The 22,363-nt window shown below is 36.7% G+C and overlaps 1 protein-coding gene across 5 annotated transcripts in view; it reads left to right on the top strand.

Moving 5' to 3' along the window:
- MLLT10 (MLLT10 histone lysine methyltransferase DOT1L cofactor) overlaps positions 1-22,363 on the top strand; it is a 127,392-nt gene that overhangs the window by 9,059 nt on the left and 95,970 nt on the right. For 4 of the 5 annotated variants that reach the window (XM_035893264.1, XM_035893263.1, XM_035893262.1 and 1 more), the window contains exons 1-2: positions 6,165-6,213; positions 18,633-18,742. In XM_035893264.1, coding sequence (XP_035749157.1) covers positions 18,695-18,742 — 48 coding nt within the window. In that variant the 5' untranslated portion in view covers positions 6,165-6,213; positions 18,633-18,694. Of the gene's footprint in view, positions 1-6,164; positions 6,214-18,632; positions 18,743-22,363 lie in introns of those variants that run through there. The other variant, XM_035893261.1, reaches the window with a different exon arrangement.

Here is a 22,363-nt window from a genome sequence, read left to right as displayed (position 1 = left end):
ATAAAGAATATTAAAGGTGACTTTTGTATGTTTCCTTCTGCTAACACCCAAGGGTGAGACAAAATGGGATGCAATATTGGTGAAGGTGGGTGAAGTTGTACCACAGAGCTTGGGAGATGAATACCTGGATGCAATCAGCTGCACTGCAGGCTTCCGCAACTACTGAGGAATGGGACACATCAGGGGCTGCCAGTTGGAAAACCACTGATTAGAAACTAACCTGATCAGCTGCTTTGCTTACCTTTGTAAATCTGTCCATGTGCTTTGGGGGAGTGTGTGGAGTTAGTGCATTTTGATATATACAGAAATACCCAGTAGGTGTGGCATGCTGTAAAATAGATGTATTTGGAAGCAAATTCAGAACTAAAGTAATAAAATTACTTTAGCTTGGCAACTGACACTCTCCTCCTAGGTTAATGATAAGGAAGTCATAAGAATTTGATGGAGTGTGTGCAGGGTTTGTTTTTACTAAAATGTGAACTAAAACTCACAACAAACCCAAATGGATTTAACTAGTCTGATGTTTGATTAATGATTAACAGAAGCAGCAGAAAAAAATGTTTTGTGTGTCAAGTTTTAACTCCTGTGGATGAAAGGACTGAAAGAGATCGAGTGTCAGGTTTCAAGAACTGTGATGCTGATTTTGTGTAACTTGCTATTTTGTCATTTGTAACTTTAAGGGTCAATGTATTGCAAGCTCTTAAAATTGTTCCTTTCAGTTAAATACTGTTTGTTTGCTGTTGTTAGGCAATATGAAACAGTAATTCTGTGATCAAAATGTACTTTGGATAAAAAAACCTCTTCTGGAAGCCTGGGTGTCATGCTGAGCATAATACAGCTTGGGAGGGAAAATAAGCTTGTGAACTAACCAGTTTGTGTATATGTGGCTGATGCCTGTCAAAAGACTTGGAATATATGAATTTCAGTGAATTACCAAAATAAAGTTGGCCTAATAAATATGTTTGGGTCTGGGCGCAAGAAAGATGTATGTATTACTACCAAAATTAAATTAGTCTGATTCAGGTGTGGTGTGTGGTTTTTGTTGGGTTTGTTTTCTTTTTTTGAGGGGGAGTGTGTGTGGGTGTGGTGATATTTTGGTTGTGTATGTTGGTTGGTGATTTTTTTTTTTTTTTCAAAAGCCCTTAGTTGTAATTCCGTAGTCACTTATAGCCAGCATAGATGATCCCACCTCCTGAACGGGGTGGTTGTATCCTTGCCCTGCTCCCTGTCTGTATGGTTTTTTTATCTGTCATTGTTGTTCATGTGGGCTTATGGAAAGATGGCTCAAAGAAGCAGTCTGGCTAAAGAAAAAAAAAGAATTTTATTTTTAGTTTGCTGATGAGGATTTCCATACAGTCAAATGAATGCTCTTCCAGAGCAAGGGAGGCAGTAGAAAATACACAGCAGGGGATGTCCAGTGACCTTCTCTTGGTAGCAGTGTGTAATTACATTAGGTTAAAGTGAGCCTGAACTAAAGTCAGCTGGAACTGCAGCCTAATTTCTCAACTAACTTTTAGGAACTGCAGTCTATTTAATCTACTGTAGATCTTCTTGTGTTAGGTAGGTTAACAGGTCACATTGAGACACACAGTTTATTGCCTCATTGCAATGCTGGGAATTCAGTCCTGCAGGACTTTACTTGGTTGACAGTCATTATTCAGGAGAATGGTTCCATTGGCCTACCTTGGACCAAGAATTCAGTAAATTACTTGTGCAAGTGTTCTTTGACCTTTGTTTTCTTACAATAAGAGACAGCGTATAATGGGTGTCCACGGATGGTGTTTTGTGGAACTTGCTCCAAACTGAGAATCCTGAGGGAAGAACAATGCTATGTTCCCACCATTCTTTTTTTCTCCTCTCCTACTTGTATAATCTTGTTCCTATCTCTCTTTGTCTCTCCTACCTACTATGTGTCTCTTGCTCTTTCTTCGTTTCAACATGAATAAGGTAGTCTGTTGGATTAAAACAGCTTCTCTATGACTTTCCTCTAATTGAAAAATTGGTAGAGTTAGGTTAACCAAAAAGACTCCAGTAATTAGATTTGTCTAATGTCATCTACTGATGGTTAAGGTAGCTGTTAGTGGAAAGGCATATTTGTCTAAAACACGGGGAAAAAACTTCATGCCACAATGCAGTGGAGCCAAACTGGACTGTAACTAATTCAGTATAAGAAGATGGGTTTATTTAGCTCCTTCTTTACTCTCTTAGTTTGGTCTTCCCATCTTGGAACTCTTTTCTGATGGGTATCTTTAGTGGACACACCCATTCTTTATTGTTTTTATTTTACTGTTCTTTATTTCTTCTTGGTTATTTCTACTTCTTTAATAATGACAGAAAAATTTGTTTCCCCTTCTGCATGGGCCTCCCATGCTGTTGACCACTTCAGGTCTCTGCTGGGTGACTTTTTAAAGGTTGGACCCCTCAGAAGGCAGTGGGTTTTTTGTCAGACCCAGGCAGTCTTAATTCGCCTGGATCCTAAGGTTACAGGATCAGTCTTCTGTCACTTAATTAACTTGCTGTTTATGTAGCTCAGAAGTGAGTTGTGATGGTCACACTGTCAGACTGTTCCAGCTGCAGAACTTTGAGACTGGTTTCACTTTAGTCCTCCACAGGAGACCTCATAGTGCAAAGCAGTTCCTTCTGAGAGTTCACCTGACTTCTGCTTGGAGAGAAGCTAGTCTCCTTTACTCTGTTCCACTAAAGAGCTGCAAAAATGAGATGTCCAAGTTACACTCTGCAAGGACAGGAAGGGAAGGGACAATCTCTCTTGCTACAATGTCAGTCTTCCTTCGGCCAAAATTTGTGTCTTTTTCACTCCTCTTCAAATCTAAGTCAACAGGTGGTACCTACAGCAGCACCACATGCACTGGTGCCCCTCCCTGCTATAGGACTAGTGCCCTTCAGCGCACCAAAGGATGTGGTTATTCTCTTGGGTCACAGTCAGCCTCTTTGGTATTCACATTTGCACTGTCTAACCTGATGATGTTTATCTGAACTGTTGATTATAGGAGCTTACCCTGTTTATGCTGTAATATCTTGTGGGTGTCATGTCCACCCCCTCTACCTCTTCCTCCCCACCCCCCAGCTTGTTTAGTAGTTCCCCACAATGTTTTTGAATGCTCAGGCAATAAATCTGTGTCAGAAATACTTTGCCAGAGCTAAGGCTTTGAATGCACAACTAGAGAAGAGAGCTCTAGCGTGGTCTCTGTGTTCAAATACTAGAGATCATCTGACCATCCATACAGATTTTTCTCAGTCGCTTTACAAATTCTTAGCTGAAACTATCACTTTTTTTTCAAATGCTATATTGCTCTAAGATTTTAGAACTAGTAATAAAGTGTTAGTTTAAAAAGAGAAAAAAAAAAAAAAGGAAAAATTCCCTACTAGTGACTTGTCTTAAGGGGTGAAGCGCTCTGTTCCCACATGGCAAAGCTACTGGTGTTACTATGTGGTGCATACTGAAATTTGGGAGAGCAGAGATGGGTGATGGGACATGAGAGCATGGAAGCTGGGAAGGAGTTAAGTTCACAAGCTAGCAGGGGAAGTGGAAAGGGTCACTATGTGCTGTGTTAGCTTACTCTGGTGCTGCTTTATTGCAGACTGTAGCCAGAATTGCCAGCACCAGATGTGTCATTAGAGTGCAAGTCTCTCTGCACAGTTGCCCAGCTCCAGGAGAGCTGAGTGCAGGCATACTGCTCCCTGCCAGCGAGAGGATGCTCTGCAGAACTCCCTACACTCAAGTTTTCTTCCGCTATCAAAGCTTTCTCCTCCACTTCAGTTTTCTTTTACCTTTTCTGACTGCTTGCATCAGGGCTGCAGAGGAGTAATGAGGGAAGGCCTAATGGACCTGAGTCCTATTAGAGGTACGAGACAAAAAGAAGTTAGTTGAAACTGAACTCTGAAGAGACTGAATGGAGCATGTTTAACTCTTTTGCATAAAGGACTGGTTCAGTTCCTTGCTGCTTAGTGTCCTGTGATGATTTTAAATTTTTTTATTTTTGTGGTAAATTTTGCTGAAGAAGTTTGCTAATTCTTTAATTATTAATGCTGCAGTGCTATGGTTCCCTGCCTTCAGTTTTGCTGATGCAGCTGATTGTGGGATTATGTTTAAATTGCATCAGTGATATGACCTGAATTAAAAATATTAAAACCAAAAAGTTAATTTCACTCCATTTCACTGATCTGGTTTAAGGTGCAGCCTTACAGATAGTTGGGTGAGCAGCTGAGGGAGTGGTAGAGGGAGAGATTAATAAGGGAGAGGTGTGGGAAGAAGACAACCTCCAAAACTGGTTTTGCCACTAGTGAAAACGTATGTCAAACTTCCACAGGCTTGCAGAGGTGGGGCAAGGTAGACTGTGTTAACAGCTTCCCTTGTCTCAGGGGTAGATATATCATGTCTGCTCATTGGCCTTAAACTGCCAGCTCCCAGCTTTGGGGTGGGAACGAACTTTATTGCACTGTCACCATCAATATATAGCAGGCTTCTTGCTTTGAGAATCTGATTCGCTGTGTGGGGAATTCACTGAAATGAACCTGTTACTGAGTGTCTCTCAGCACCTACTATTTAATGTTTGGAAAGCTGGAGTGTTAATATACTGCTCACATACATACTGCATATGTGGGATTTTGTTTAAAATGAACTGATCAGTTAATTTCAGTTACAAGTCCTCTCAGTTCTTTATAATCTTAACTTCAGAAAAAATGGTGTAATGTTCCCAGTGTGCAGTCAGTTTACAGAATGGTTCAGAAATTTTCAACCACTTTTATCTCTAAATTGCACCATAGGCTTAATACTGCATTTCAATAAGTTGCTGATCATTTTAGTGGGTGAATTTGAGGGAAGGATGAGTGAAACGAAAGACAAAAAGCAGCAATCCTAAAGATTCTTCTTGCTGTGTGCAGCTGTCCATACCAATGTACTGAGCAAAAATACTTTTAAGAACTTTTCTACCCTTTGTGAAAGTCTCTTTGCTGCTAATATAAATTTTCTTACAGATTAAGAGAAATAGATAGTCCTCAAGGTATACTTCAGCCATATGAATTTCAGGAATGGAATTTTTCATTCCTCAAATAAATTTGGACAATCTGTTTTTGAGTCACTTGTAGCATCATAGGCTCCTTTATCTGCTGACATGCCATTAGCTGGTAATGTTCTGGTAATAGTACTGTTCAGGATATACAGAGATGATCTGTATTGATGCCAGATGTTACTCTCCATTTGAAGGATGTGGTGTTAAGTTTGCATCTGATGATGAGACCGTTTTTCAGTTTCTTAAAAAGCTTGTTAGATTGGTATGCTTTGAGTTGTCCCTAATTTGGGAATTCCTAAAGGTTTTAATAAAGTGATTTCTAGGTATAGGTTCTCCTATAATGGTGTTCCTTTGCATGTCATTTTTGGAGCAGTTGAAGTGGAATGTGTGTCAAACCTGTTCCATTTCTGTCATCTCTGAACTGATTTGGAATTGATTCACACTTCTCTAGAACACTTAGAGATAAACTTGATATTAGGAATTTGATAGAGGCAGCAGAAAGACTGTAGTGTTATGATCCTGGTGTATGTCAGAAGAATATGATGTCAAACTGTATGTTTCCAGACACGCAGTCTTGGCAAATTTCAAGGATGAGTCAACTTCTGACCTCCTTTTTCTGAGACAGAAAACAAGATTATTTTTGGTCTTTCAGGGTAAGTGAGAGTCAGCAGAGGCTGTTAAGTCAGCTATAGTATGTACACCTGTGCTAATATGTCAATGGCATGTCTTTGTGATTGACCGCCTTGGTGAATAGAGAGGTCCTAGGAGAAAGAAATACTGTAGGGAGTCCTTGGACTGTGCCCAAGTTTCTTATCAAGCGAGTCTACCCCATACTATAGTTTTTGGAGGCTTGTCTCCAGAATTACAGGGTGTGGAATCCAGGAATAAAAACTTGGAGGTAGAACTGTGAATAGCCTAAATATAGTTTCAAGATCTGAAGGAGAAAGCTTGGTTTGTGACAAACTAACATTTATATTCAAGTAAAGGTTAAGGGAAAACACACCCATTCACTTTGAAAGAATGGTTGCTTCCTTAATGACAGCTAACAGTTTTGATATGTGTGGTTTCTTTTTCAATGCTCCTGTGATCATTCCATTTTTTTATTTTATTTTTGCTTTTTTTCCCTAGAGATGTGAATTATGCCCTCATAAGGATGGTGCTTTAAAGAGAACAGATAATGGGGGTAAGTTTTATTCTTATTTTTTGTGAACTCTTATTTTGTATGAGGGAAGTAAGACTGTGAAAAAAATTATAGGGATCCTAAACATAAATGAAAACACTGGCTGGTTTGGAGAGGGAGAACTATGTTACAATAACCTTTATTTGTCCGATTTAGGTTGAATTTAGTTTGAGAACATCAATCATTATTCTTAGTTATATTTTTAGAGGGAGTAACAATGAAGGAGAAACTGCATTTTAACAGAAGATTTTAATGGGGAAAACTGATAATTTTTATGTATATTTAGTTGGAGTTTGAACATTTATAGAAAGCTGTTGAAAGTGCACCACTCATGGATGAAAGTGGAATTTTTATGTCTGTAGACCAGACTGAATGCACCAGTGCATTTTCAAAGAATAGCTCTTTCATGCCTGATTTACTAATATGTTCTGTAACCAAGAAGTTAGAGCTGAAAAGTTGCAGCACTGATTACCTGTCCCTTGCATCTTTCTCATTTCATCATTCAGGCTATCATCAGTTCTGCTCCTGCTGAGTAGAACTGCTAGAGAAAGTCCCCACTGAATATCCTGTCTTGGTTATGTTTATACTAATAGCTGGGTGATATGAATGAAACATTTCAATTAACTTTTCAGTAATTTCTGGAATTCCTTCTTCTCTCTTTACTAGATACTTCTAAATGCCTGTCCATCATCTATCTGCAAATAGCCTGGTCATTTTGATATTGAGCCCTTTCTCTTGTGAGAAGAGAAAGTATGATCAGGATTCTGGGTTTCATTTGGACACTGTGTGTAAATTGTATTCTGGAGATTTTATGCTGCATGCGTAATATTATGACTAATTTATATCTTAGCTTAGTGTTGATGCAGCTTTGCTATTTCTGTTGCAGTTGAGTTGCAGGAACACAGAGCCTGCTTGTGTTTGGGCTGATGTGCACTTTCCCTTGTCTACACTTTGACTGCAACATACAGTATATGCTCCAGCATTCACCATTCTGGTGTCTGCTTATCTCAAACATGTTAGTAAACTTAGTGTCATTTGTGAATGTTGGGAGATTGTATTAAGTCTGTGTGTCAGTGAAACTAGCATCTTCAGTGCCAGCCCAGTACTTTAGCCTTAGAACTATTCTTCATCTCAGACAGGTTGATGCATGGCGGTCTTGAATTAATTTCTTCAGAAACAGAAGCTGGACACTTGCTTTTTTAGGAAATAAGTAGTAAGAAAGCCTCAAACCTCTTGAAATATACAGTAAAAGTTGTGAAGTGTGAAGTAGCTGAAGTGTTATCTGTTTTTATACTTAAAGTAGTATTTGGGAATGCCTTGCTGTTCTGTATGGTAATTTTTAAACTTTTTCTTCACATGAAGTCTTGAGAACTTATTTTGACAGTGCACATCAGAGATCCGAGCATCCTATTAGTTCTCTCTCTTATAGCTGTATTAATCGTAATTATGAATTCTTGTCTGAAAGTGAGTTACTGTATAGGATTGAAATTATTTAAGTTTAAATAGCAAAGTTGTTACACTGTACGAGCAGTATTGTCCCTGTTATAATTTTAATGACCAACTGTTTTCATTAGTGAAAGTTTCATAGCGGAAATTTCATAGCCGATAAGTCGTAAGAATTTGTACTTTACCTTCTGGAAACATCCCTCCCTCAGTAATAGCTCTTGTCCATGGTGTTGAATACAGCAAATTCTTCCTTATGGACCAAATGTCCTTTAAATAACAGCTTTACAGAAGGATGTGAACCTTGGGAAAAATGAACTCCGACCAGTGTTGCATTTCAGAAATCTACATTCTTAACCTGAAATTTTCCTTTCAAAGAGTTGCCTAACAAGGGACTGTGCAAGAAGAGTCTCAGACTTAAGGAAATACTGTTGAAGATTATGTAATGGGCTTACCAGTTTAAAATTACACTTACAGTAGGTTACTACTTGGAATTTTTTAATGTTGTTACACCATTTATTGCCAAGGGAAATGATAAAAAGATGCAGGTATTCCTGAAGAAACTTGGAAACAAACATTTCTGATAAAATCTTGTAAGGATCCAGCACTAGACATTTGTAATTATGGATTCTTTCTGTAAGTATAGAAATAACTAAATGGTCTCAGCTTTTCTGAATAAGTGGAGAAATTACTGATTTTATGTCAGTGGTATAAACTTATGGTTCTTTTTGCCTTCTGGCAACAAGTAATTTCATTTTGTGGCCAGAAAACCAATGCAGTTTTTGTTGTGAACATGCAGATAGCTTAGCTCATAGATGGTCTGCTGCTGCTCTTGTAGTTTTTTTGGTTTTTTTGGTAACAGTCTTCCGGATACTTGCTTTTTAATAATGTGAAGAAATGCATTTTGTTTGGGTGTTGAAAATACTGTATTTTCTTTTATGTCAGGAATTTTAGTGTTTTTTGGTCTACTGAGCTTTTACTATGGGGTTCCATGATTTCCTTAACCTGCAGCAAGATGCTGTTACTGCAGGGAGGGTCCTTGCTATGCATTACTTCGTCCTCCTTTGTGATGATGCCAGTGTTCAGAACTTCCCCTTCCACGCCTCTGGTTAATTTTCAGCTAAATGAAATCAGTTCCCTGACCCAGCTGACCATGCTAACGCTGACAGAGGGGAATGACCAGGACTGTTCTTTTAGCAGCAGCCTGTACGTTAGCTGTCTTAAGTCAGTTGCACAACTGTACCTGAAAGCAGCCTGACCTCTTATCTCATGGTGTTGTCTTGCCTTTAAGAACTCTGGGGCACTGTAAGATGCATATGACAAAGTAGTCTGGGAATCAAACTTGTTTTTAAGTATTACTGACTGATGAGAAAATAGTAATGGTGGTGTATGGTGTGGTTGTGTTGGTGTGCTGTGGGGTTTTTTTGTCTCCCACCCTGAAGTGGTGTGAGGTTCCTTTGTGTGCATTCTTCCTTCTTCTCCTTCTCTTTTTACTGGCCTGATACTGATATTTCCACCAGATACTGCTTATTTGACTTTCCGGAGACTTTCAGCGCTTCTTAAGATTTGCTTTTTAGGTTTTATATTTGTGTTTGGAGACATCTACTGTACCTTAGTTGTGCTTATCAGTACAGTTGCTGAGGGTTAATGTTGGGTTCTCCAGTATCATCTATGGCAAATATGGAATTACAGTTTTCAGTGATACCATAAATACAACTTTCCTGGAGCGGTACTGTCATGGATCTTACACAGAATTTGCAAATGCCAGCCTGAGATCGTATGAACTGGATTCTTGGTAAAGTTCTTGTATGCTTTCTCAGAATACTTTCCCAGCCTACAAGAATTTGTGCTTTGGGACTTCTTGAACCAGAGATGGTATTTTTGTGTTTAATGGAACAAGAGTCCATCACACAATTCATGTGTTCACTTCTGTATAAAGGTTTAGTGTCCAGAATGTTGTGTGGCAAGGCATTTTGCAGTTGATCTGTACAATGTGTCAAGATGTATGCTGGTTTGTTCTGAACCTGTTACCTCACGGTTATCTTTGATGCCACTTGGCACTTCCTAAGTGATAGGAAGTGACAAAGAGCAGTTATTCTGTGTTCACCTTTTCAATACCTCTTCTGGCATAGTCTTTTGTCTCTGACCGACTGGGCTTTCCTTGTATAGAAAACTGACCAACCCTTTTCCCCTTCTCTATATGTCTTCCAAACGATACATAATCCTTATCAGAGCTGAATGTGAAATTTTAGAGAAGCAAATATACTGTACATGATGCCATGGAATCTCTAGACTGCAAAATGATTACAGTATTGTTTAGTGTTCCCTAACATTGACTACAAATATAATTATGGGTTGCCATTTTTTGGTACAAATTTTTCCCATTAATTGCAGAATATTTTCTCTAGCCTAAACATTCATAGTACCTTGATACTAGGACAGATCCTGAAATTGGAATGAAAGTATTGATTTTAGCAAGGCTTTTGCCTGAAGAATGTTCTTAAAATTGAGTGCACTGTTTTCAGCATCTGCTCTGAAAACAGAAGACATAGCTAATTTGTATTTTTGAAGCATTAACTATTTTTACAGCCATAGTTAACTCTTAGCTATTTGGATTATTGGAGGTGGAGTGGGATAGGGGAAGTTCAGTTATTCTAGATAATAGTGACTGCTCTAGCCAAGGGATTTCTAGATAGTGTTGTGGAAACATTCCATTTAGTGTTGGAAACTCATGCAGATGGTTCTGCACCAAGTTGCTAGTGTGTCTGGATCTGGAAGGACTAAAGAGTTCATGCGAAACGCCAAGTGGAAAATGGCATTTTTTGTTGCTCATAACCTTTTTTGGTACACTGGAGAGTACACAGATGCCTGCCTGTTCTTGGCTTGGTGATGGCGGCTGCTGTTGCTGTAATCAGAACCTGTGGCGAACCCAAAGAGATAATTCTGTCTGGATTTGAGCAGAATACATCCTAGTCTGCTTCAGTGTCCTGTGCTTACCATTGTCAGAGACCTGAACTGACCTTGAACAGAAACAGCTAAGGTTTGGTTGCACATGTTGTCTCCACTGTGTGAAAATGGTCGTTCTGCTCCTGCACTCGCACAGATCTTGGAAACGATACAGTTGCATTTAGCCTGGGCTAATATCTGTGGTGTGGCTGATCTGGCAGCAGGTTATCCCTGCTAAGCATTATGAAGAGTTGACTGTATTTAGCTGCATATTTGATTTGATTAATGTGTTAGGAGTAGTGGGACATTGCATGGCTACAATCAGGGTGATTGTCAATAAACTTTGAGTATGTTTTAGTATTTTGGCTGTCTAATACCTGTGACTGCCTAACAGCTATAGTTAAGTTTTGTGAACAAAAAAAAAAAGTCTTCCCTATATGTGGACTTCACATAATTTGTTTTTCCATAAACTTTAGGACTTTTTCAGTGTTCAGAGACTTCAGTTCTATAAATTCTGTTAGGTTATTTACTGGGTGTTTTATTTGTTTATTTATTTTTAATTGATACCAGAAGTAGGAAAGTAGGATTGAGTTGAAAAAGGAACTTTTCTCTTTCAATATATTTATTGATAAAATTCCTTGCTAAGTTTGGTATTTGTTTTCATTAGGGGCACCACTGTGGTTTTAAACACGTGACTGAATATAAAAGTTTTTTAAGATGAGAAAAACTGATAGGTATATGGGTTTCTTATTGATTAGCTGTCTTATGTGTAAGAAGGCTATTGAAAGAGAGATTAACTTTTCTTTAGCTTTGTACTCTGTGGATTAATAGTTGGACAAAATATAAATACTTCTTTTTTTAAAAATAGAAAAGCAACAAGTGAGCATTTGTTTGAAGATACTTGAGAACTGTAGGCTGTTTGACATTTTTTTGCCTTTTCAATTCAGTAATGTTTCCTTAACTGTTGCAGTAATTTCCTTTGGGTTTTTGACACTCAGTGTGGAGGAAATAAAATCATGACTGTTTGAATTGATTATAATTTTTTGAATCCCAATTCTTTTATCTTCTCATAATACTGACTATGCAGTCTGGTTTTTTTTAAGCAAATTGTTCAGTTGTATCTAATATTTTGCATCTCCTGTTTAAATAGTTTTCTTATGGTAATCTTTGTCTGAAATTTTCCGTAAGCCTAAAAGGCTTGATTTTGCTATACGAGTTGTTACTTTGAAATCTGATTCCACTGGATGATGATCAGGAATGCTGTGTAACAGCATTCTTTGTGTGACTTTTCACCAAGACTTCTTTCATGCATCTGCTTGGGAAGAGGCCAGCTAACAATGCGGTGGGTTTATGTCATCCTCAGGCCCTCTTCCCATCCCCTGGGTTAGTGTTGGGATCTCCCAAGTCTGTGAAAACATCATATGCTATGTTTTCCTATTGCTATTATTATTAGAGTCAGCAGCTCTCACCGTCAGGTTTAAAATTCTGATGAGTTTTCTTGGTGTTAATGTCTAAGACTGTGGATGGTGTAATGTCATATGTACACATTCAGGAGTATGCATTTTGCAAGAAGTGCTTACCTACAAACGTTCTGGTCCTTTTGTGCAGATTTGCAGGAACTGGTGTTATTTTTTTTTACGGGGAAAGACGTAAAAATCAGTAAGCAATTTAAAATATTTTACTAATATAAATATACATATTATCATATAATCTATATTGTATATTTATTACTTATATTGCTAGTAATGATGATGTATAATTAGGAAAAAAAATTAGACCTTTAGATAAATGTTTATGACATCTCTTCCTTTTGTTGTATAAAGATTTCTTGAGGGAGGAGGAAGAGACTCATTAATGCCATAGCATGCCAGATAAAATTATTAAAGCTATTAGCTTACTCAGTGGACCAGTGGAATGTAATCTGTAGCTGTTTCAAAAACAAACTATTTGGTGTGCTGCTGAATAATGACCCAAAGTGAATTTTTCTTATGTACCAATTCTTCAGTTCAGGAACAAATTTTGATAATGGAGAGTTTGGTGAAATTCCATAGCAGGACTCTCCAGAGTGAAGCCTTTTCTTCATAGGCAAACAGTATTTATTTATACTTTTTTAACAGAAATTGTCCCTTCATTCTATGTACCAGTGATAAGGCCAACTACCACTACCAACTATCAGAGTAGTGAGATCTCTAGTGGTTTGTGTGGGCACCTTCTTTTTACCTACCTTTGAAAAGAGAGGATCAAACAATCTAGTGAATAATACTGTATTAACTATAGTAAACTCTAAAACCATATTTACTAGGGTAAGGAAAAGACAGTAACTTAAGCTGCCAGATTTCTTTTCTGCAGGTTTTATTGTCTTTACAGGAAAGGAAGGTCTGGGTCAAAACAAAAGTGTATGAAAACAAAAGCCTTAATGAAGAGACACTTAACTAAAGGTCTAAAGTAGTACTTAATCTTACCCTCTGGCAAATAATAACAATAATGGGCTTCAGAACATCTTTGCTGGATTCACCTTTCAGAGTGGGATAGAACTGAGTCTTGGGGTCAGTCAGCAGATCTGATAGTTGCGGAAATTGAGGGTGCAACATCATGTAACCTAGGACAGCTATTAACCTCTGCTGAGAGGAGTGGACTATGGTTTTCCGTGACTGGGTGTTCCTTCACTGGTGGTTTTGTGTGTGGTAATTACACAACTTCAGTATTGATTGCATCAACTTATTTACTGATCTTACTGGAAGGTAAAATTTTGTTTTCCTCCAAGTTTAGTAATCAGGTGAATAAAATTTTATCTGCCCTGCTACATGGCAAGCTTTATACTATAGGGAGATGGCAGAGATGCACAGCTGAAAGTAATGAGTAAGGTGAGACCTTACCTTTTAGTAACAGCCCACAGTTGAAATGGATTGAGGTGTATCCTTAAATTACAACCTGGAGCAACCCTAATAAGAAACTAATATTTCAACAAAGAAAGGTTTTTCCATGATAGAAGAATATATTCACTTGGTTTAGGTGTGAGCTGTAGTTACAAATAAAGTAAAATTTCCTTGGTGAGATACAATGGACTCTTTAGGAACTTACACACAATGCATAAAAAAATCTTGCCCTGGAATTGGTGCATGGTTAGGAGGTGGTGATGACATCCCAGAGCCTTCTTGTGGGACCAAACTGGCACTCTGGCTGGATCTTAGTGTGACTTCATGATTCTGGCCTCTACAGTCTGTTACTGCTTTGCGGCACAGCTTCAGCACTGATAACGGGACGTAGCAATAGTGTAGTGCCTGCTCTGTGTCTGTTAGTTCTCGAGCTATAGGTAGACGTCCCTTGATTTGTATGGTAGGACGGATTATAAGTCTGTTGCTGTTATTTTATTATGAATTAAAAGGTTATAAAAGCAAGGCTCCAAATTTTGCACCGAAAGATGATTTAAAAGTACGATGAATTTATTTACAGTGAAAGTGCCTGTCAGTCAGATTTTGAACACATTAAACAGTAGTCATAAAGGCAAAAATTTAGTTAGATGGATAATGTACTGTATATTATTTATCTTCCTGGTTTTCTTTGTTAATTTTAGATTACTTTGTTAAGAGTTTGCTTCTAGTTATAGAATTCTCTGTTGGCAATAGTCTTTTATTTGCTGATGATGAAATTGTTAGGAGTTACCTGTTCTTTGTCTCATTGGGATAACAAATCAACTGTTTATTTTCAGTTACAGTTCTGGAGCCTGAGATTTGTTACTCTGAATGTTAATGAATAATATATATTCAAATTATACCTGCTAAGTATGTACTGATAGGTGTTCACGGAGTTAAAAATTAGTTAGGCACCTTAAATAAACAGCAGAAGATTGGTAAAGTTTTGGATAGATTCTGTGCTGGTAATTAAACATTTTCCATGCCAGAATGAGATGTGAAAATTGCCAAAAGTCAGTAGCCTGTCTTTCTGAGGGATAAATCAAAATAAAAAAAACACTCAAATGAAAGGCTGAATGTTTCATAAGACTTCTTTAAACTTTGAAGGCTTTTGAGCATGAATTTCAAATTTCTGATATTGGAGAAAATTGTTTTCATTATTATTGTTATCAAAGTAGATCTTGGAGTTGGTTTATGTGTGGTTTTGATGTTGTTTTAATGTTGGTTGAAGTTGTTTCCTAAGATCTCTTCAATGGAAAGTGTCTTAGCTATACTTGTGCAATGTTATCTTAGAAAGCACAGTGGTTTTTTTTTTTGAAAGGTAAGCAGCATTTCCCAAGGTTATTGGACTTGAAAGCACAGTTGAAGTAAATATTTTTAATTTTAATTTGGCTGTCACCAATAAGTTGTTTCAAATAAGAAATAACCAAAAACTGATGACATTTTACAATTTCTGGGTGGAGGCATTGATTGTTGTAGACTATTGGATCATTTAAAGCAAAAGCAGCAGTGAATCTGCCAGCCCATGGCAGCCTGCTGTGAGTATTTTTTTCAGTGGCTTTGGAGAAAGCAGTTCTGATAAGGATGCACAGGAACAAGCAAACTCAATGGCTGCTTATAATACATTTCTTAGGCTTTAGCTGAAAAACAAGTAATTAAGTTTATTTTAAAATAAGCAAGCCAGATACTATAATCTAGTAAAAATATTATTATTAAGTATCGAGAAAGCACATACATAAAATGGCCACCTTCTCAAAGATTAAGAATAGTAAGTCAAATAAGAAAAAAAAAAAAAAGAAAAGAAAATTTTGAGGATGGGGAGAATTTTAAGAAAATTTTGCAAGATGACAGTACCTGCATTTAAAAAAACATCTGCACCTCCACCGCCCTTCAATTAAAGTTGTCCTGAAAGGGAGATGAAAGCAAAAGCAAATTGAGTGTAAGCAATTCAGTGGCAATAGTAAGAATTTGTTAGTAAAATAAAAATGAGTAATAAATCTGTGGCCAGTTGTTTGGATGCAAACCATACGCAACCAAAGTGAATGGGAGCTTATAACTGAATTAAATAGTAAAGGATGTGGTCTATACAGAGCGTTCTAAAAAACCCATTTGGAACAAAAGTGATCTGAAAAACGGCATGAGTTCCTGGCTAAGTTTGGAGAACAATTAAGAAAAGTCTCAGAGTATCCTGTTATTTCTGTGCGGTGTTTTGGGTGACGAGGAATGGTGATAAATTAATTTCAGTTCCAAGAGAAACTAGTGAGAATGTTTTAAATGTTATTGAATGTGTAGAACTGTGCTACTGGAGGGTTTTTCTGAACTCTAATACATGGGTATACAACAGTATTTTTCATGCTTAAACGTTGGGAAAGCTCAAAAGGGCTGGATTTAATGATGGTTTTCTTAGAGGGGATAAAAAGGAAAAGATATCTAGTTGCTGATGAAGCTGATAGTTGCCCAAGAATAATGTAGGCAGTGATTTGAATAAAAGTTTACAGTGCTATCTTTATGGCTTAGATGGAGTTAATTGAAAAATACATATTTTAATATAGTCTTAAATATCATAAGTCCTTATAAATGCTTGCTTCTCTTATCAGCTCTATGTACAGTTTGCTTGGGTGTCTCTTTAGGATGTTTCATTATCTTGGCAGACAAAGTAGGCAGTTGTCATCCAGTAAGAAATGGTAGACAAAAACACTCAACTCTGAAACATGGCAATAGGTACTTTATTCTGTTGGGATTCTGAACCCTGTGTTCTGCCTGAGAGTAGTTGTCTAAAAGAGAAGGAAGTGGCAGTGGAGGATGAGGGAGGCATTTTCTCACGGTGTTATACAGTCAAGAGGCCTCTTTGTTGCAGAAAACATTAAAAATAAAGTCTACTTGTATGCTAGTAGCTTGTTCTTCTATCAGTGAGACAGAGGAGAGCTATCACACTTTGTTTGGCTGTAGCTGTCCTTGCTTATGTGTGTACTCTTTGTAGCAACAGTGACTAGTCTTTTGATGCTTAGGAAAAAGATGATAGTTGTTTCCTTCCTTTTCTGTTTTCCTCCACTACTATCTGGTCCTTATGTGGCAAAACTGAATCTTCTTGACCTCCCTTACATTGACAAGTTTTGTGGAGGAGTTTGCAGACCTTCCTGAGTTCTCCAAGGATAGAGATTCTATAGTACCTTTAGGCAATCAGTCCTTAACCTCACTTGTTATGGAAAAGTGTATTCCTTGTTCTTTTTTCAGGGAGAGCTGCTGAGCCTCTGTCTCTTTTGGTTCTTCCAGATGAGATTGGTATTGCTCTCTGACAATTTCATCTTTCTTCACTGGTGAAACTTTGGAAAAAAGAACATATAAGCAGTTGTGTACAGTGTCTCTTGAGTCCTAGTGGGAGCTGGTGCTGGAGTTACGCTTCTTTTATGATGTAGGTGTTTGAGGCTGGTAATAGAAGGGTGATACAACCTCCCCTATGGCAAAGTCGGATTATCTGGGATCTAAAGATACCAGATGGAAACCGATGGAGAAGGTCCCTTGTCCTCAGTTCCCTGGACACTTATTGATCCCTTGTTCAAAAAGTGTGTTATTGCTGTGCTTCTTTTTCTCATTATATTGATACTGGTTTTGTTATCATAAAAGATAAAGGTGTGCTGTTGCCCACAACTATCCTGGATGTGCTCTCTATATTTTTTTGAAATCAGAATGTATTAAGCTTGTAGGTTTCTGGTTATATTGTTTAAGTTCTTTTTTTTTTATAGTGATGGAGTAGTATTCAGTTAAAGTTACTTCTGAAAGTGGTTTATTGTAGTGAAAATTCTTTACTTACCTAAATTTCAGTTAGCTTAGTAAGTGGTTTTCTTTAATGTTTCTAGTATATTTTGTATATTTACATAATAATTTTTCATTATAAGTAAGTGTAACTGGAGTACAGGCTTAACTACATCTGAAGTAAAAGCTTTTGCCGTCTGTTTATGAGTAACTAACTGAAGAAGGTTTTTTTTCAAAATTTTGGTGTCACTTTTGTACTGGTTTAATGGCTTTATTAGATGAATGGCGTTTCTGTTTGAGTTAATTTTTTGAGAGGAGATTTAAAGATAAATATTTACCATTAACACCTTGTTAACATTTATTTATCTGTTGTTAGTAAGATGACTATGGCTTAGGGCAGTTTGCAAGTCTTAGAAAAGTCCTTATAAACACTTATTCCCTGAAGATACTTAAAGTAGAAGAGAGAACAAAAAAAGACTGCAATTTTAATAGTTTTTTTTCAGTCAATGTGGTAATGATAATTTAAAAATGGTCTGTTTGAACCATTTGTAAAAGCAGCTCAAGTTGGCAGCTTATACTTTCTTTTCCCTGCTCTTACTAGTCTCATGCTTTTTCTGTGTGGAATAGTTCTACAAACTGTTTGTGAATAAAATGATGAAGCAGCACAGATACTGTATCTAGTTGCAGATGAAATACTGGAATGATGTGTGTTATGCTGTAACAGTTGTGTGTGTGCTTTTCATTTTGTATACAAATTATAACTACCAATTTCGTAAATGGGGAATGAGGAGATCAGTCGGAAGCAACTAGAAAAGATTTGAGAGAGAGTGTGTGTGTGTGTGTGTGTGTGTGTGTGTGTGTGTGTGTGTTGGGTTTTCTTTCTACAGAAAAAATACAGGAATCTAGTCAAATTAGAATGACTTTGTTTAATAAAAAGTATACACAGAAGTCTTACATGATGGTAATGCTTGCATGAATACTAGTTTATTCAGATGATATTTCCCTTTTGTAGGAATTTGCATAGCTTTTACTCAATGACTATGTTAATCCAAGAAATTTAAAGAATTAACCTGGTTTTCCATTTGTGTGTCACTCTTTGTATAAATCATTAGTATTTGGATTTTGTGGAGTATTATTTATATAAATTCTCCACTAAATAAACCTAAAAATGTATTATGGCTCATCTAAACTTCGGATAATATAAAATGAAATGTAAACATGACTTAAGTAACTTAGGTCTGTAATATTCTAAACAGTTAAAATAGTCCATGGGAAAAGGTGTTGTAAAAGGTTCATTGTACTATAATTGAAATGTCCTTTGAGCTTCTAGAAAACATTTAAATTAAATACAATTATAACTTTTTGTAGGTTGGGCTCATGTGGTTTGTGCTCTGTACATTCCCGAGGTGCAGTTTGCAAATGTTTCTACGATGGAACCTATCGTGTTGCAGTCTGTTCCGCATGATCGTTATAATAAGGTATAATTATATGTCTTTTTATCTATATGTAATGTATTTATTTTAAAACTTGTGAGCTTTAATAATTTAAAACTACACTTCTTGGAATGCACTTTATATCAAATTCATAAATGAATGTAGTAATGCTGTATGTTTTCTGCTGAGCCTTTAATTCAAGAATTAAGAAAGTTATATTATTAAATTAAACTGTAAGGTTATCTGCCATGTCTCATTATTCTTTTACAGATTAGGGACTGTTTTGTTAATTAAAAATATCATGATCTTTGAATAACAGTTTATTTTTAAAGGAATGTGAAATATTTCCCATAGGTTAAAATATTATTACAGCTTATTTGAAATGTTATTATTAATTACCACTAAGTCCTACTGTTTTAAGTATTGATATGATGTTCATAAACATTTCTTTTAGGAAGAAAAGCTATGCTAATATATTAAGGCAAAAGCTTGCAGACTTTTGCCTTTGTAAACAGTATTCACTTTAGTGGGATTATTTGCTTGTAGAAGAACTGCTCCTAAATAAATGTCGGTGAAATGGAATGTTTTATAAATTGCGGTGAGACTTTATTTAAAAAAAAAAGGGCAAAGCAATGTAAAAGTAACTTGTTATGTTCTATATTGATAGTTACACTTTTCTGCTTGTTTAACTTGTGCTACCTCTTTGCCACTGGACTTAACTACTTCCTCCTTTGTATCTTTATATTTTCCCTTCTGTAAGCTGCAAACTGTCTGAATTTCTGATTAGTTTTATTACATATTTTTCTTGTGTTGTTCTTTTTGCCTCTAGTTTCTTTCTTTTACTTTATTGTACGGTGGTTTGTGGGCACTGGGGTAAAGGAGGAATGGACCATGTTATAAAAGAGAGAAAGAAAAGACACGTATCACCTCTGGTGTTCTTCCTTACAGGGAAACAAGTCCTGTTCATGTTGTCTTTGTGACCTCCTATTTTATTTTTTTTTTTCCCCCTCGGTTTTCGTCTCTGATTTATGTGCCCCCCCCTCCCATTTTCCTATCCTTTTTCATACTTTGGTCTTTTCCTTGTCTGTTTCACATTCTCACAGTTGCTGCCAGTATGTTTTGCCCATCTTATTTACCAGAGTATCTGAAAAGCCGGGAGTCAAAATCTAGGTTTTTCTCATGCTTTCTCATTATGTACTACCTGAGCATCTGTATTGGCTCCTCACTACTGGCTTTCTTCTGCATTGCCAAGAACATGCAACAGTGAGATTAAGTGCAGAACTAATAAAATTTTTGTACTTGGACACAAAGTAGCACAGATTTGCTGTGGCGGATGAGTTTATTTTCTCTCTCTCTCCTCAACTCTGGGCCAACAGCTCATCTGTTTTCTCATTTTTCCTTAAGTAGTAGTCATAATGGTTTTTTTTATTGGTAGTGATTCTTTGCTAATGTACTTAAAAATTTTGTGGAACACTTTGGATTTTGTTTTATCTTGCACCATTTCCACTGATGGTAATTGATACTGGATGAGTAAATCCTTGTGACTTCAAAAAATGTACCCTGTGTCTTTTAATATTACTTGTTCACAAAGTCCATTGTTGGTCTGTGTCTTTAGTCTCTAATTCCTTTTTGTTACAACTAAAGTTGCTTCTTTCTTGAACTGTTTTTCTTCCAAATATACAATGTACAGTTGTTTTTTACTGCTAAAATTCCAATATGTGTTTTGTTGTTCTGTAGTTACCATGATTTTTTTTTTGCTTGCTAGATGTTTACTAGTGCCGTACAGATCATGTAGATGAAGTTCCTGATGGTGTCTAGCTTTTTCTTTTTTTCCCCTTCATTTTTGGTGGGTGTTCTGATTCAGGCCTATTTTTCATGATAACGGTCAGCCTGAACCTACTTTAATGCAGGCCACTACAGTATATTGTAAAATATAATGAGAGCTATATTGGAAATTTCAAAGTTTGGGGTCACGCCCCTGGCCTGCAAATGATTCTTTTTCCTTTCTTTTTACAGAACCCAGTTTTTGCTGTCTTTATTTGGTCTATTGGTTTAGGGAGATAGCGGTTGTGGATTTCAGGAGCATCAAAGAAATGTCTTATAGTGCAGTTGCTGCAGCAAACCTCATGAAACCAATCTAACTTCACTGCCAACAGCAGTCTAGTTGTACCAGCACAGAATTTAAGAGGCAGTTGCTGACTGGGAACTCTCCCAACTTTTTTGATAAATCTGTAGCCAGTGCTGAGTTTGGTACTGCTGTGGCTAAACTGCCACCAGTTCCCGAGTAGGCTGTTTTTGAGCAATACGCCCCAAACTGATACAACTACTAATTCCCTTTTCAGGTAGACTGCAATAACTTCACCTCCCTACCCCCCTTGCTATTCAGTACAAATTGTGTTTATTTCAATGATACATTTTTTAGACCAGAAACTTTGTAAAGCATTTAACTCTGACATTAATCAATTTGTGAGGAAATGGAAAGAAAAGCTGTTTTTTTGAGAAGTGGATATGGCAAACAGTTCTTAAAACATTTGTGCATTGTGAACAAATGTAAACATGTAATTAGGAAAAATTACTAGAGCTGTTTCTCCTTTTAGAGAGGCTTAGTGCTAATTTCATTCTGTTTGTCAACTTGGGTTGGAATAGGATGATTTTAAGAAAGATTCTATTTCCTGTGAAGTCCTAAATAAGTCTGCATAAGTGGCTGAATACGTATAGAAGGCTAGCATATGGAATTGAGGGGAAAATACAGGGCAGTCAAAATTATCATAAGGGAAAATTTATACTATAGTCTTTAAAATAGAAACAAATGTTGGAGTTTTGCCAGGAGGTAGTACTTAATTTACACAGTTTTTTTTTTCTGTGTACTTGCTTCTTTATTGAGCACTGCAAAATATGCTGTATTATAGAGTGCAGTAATCTTAAATGCAAAAAGAAACACAGCAGACACCAACACGAGGCTTGTAAATGTAAAGATGTTTGGCTGGTCTTTCCCTGAAGTTTACCTGCTTCTGGGATAAAAACCATCATATTACAGAATGAATCCACTGAGTTACTTGATTAGTGGGTTAACTAACAGGAAAGCGCTTCTTACACAGTTGCTTCCAAAAAGAAACAGACTAGTAGTTGCTCTCCTGTTTAGTACATGTTTGTTAGTGCTTTGATGGTTATGCATGAATAATCTCTATTTATTTTATGTGAGCTTTATTTGTCTCTTTCAGGTTCATTTGAAAGTATGTGACAATTGAATATACTTACTGTTTGAGGAATCTCTTTTAAGAGCTGATTAAAAAATAAATGCATTTGGAATTTCTTGATCCGCCTGGTATTAAAGGCAGCTGTTAGACTTTTATTTCAGTACTTGCTGCAACAATGAGAAATCTCTGTACAACTCCTAGGTTTGATTCTGTAAGCAGGGAATGCTCTTGGGTAGCTGTTACGAGTAAACTATTTCTCAAATTACTTTTTGTTTTATAAGGTTTTTCTTGCCTCATCTTTCCTTCTGTCCTTTTGCAAAGAAGGTTTACATTTTGAATCTTTGGAAAAAAATATTGACAGAAACACAAAGGCAGCTTTGCAAAATACATATTTTGCCATTAAAGAAACAGATATTTGTTGTGTTTTTTGAGTAAAATTTCCTTGCTGAGTCGAAAGCTTTGTGTAATG

This window comes from Egretta garzetta, unplaced genomic scaffold (assembly GCF_000687185.1).
Source record: "Egretta garzetta isolate BGI_Z169 unplaced genomic scaffold, ASM68718v1 scaffold434, whole genome shotgun sequence".
NCBI classification, from domain to species: Eukaryota; Metazoa; Chordata; class Aves; order Pelecaniformes; family Ardeidae; genus Egretta; species Egretta garzetta.
This window is presented reverse-complemented; position numbering and strand designations above follow the sequence as displayed.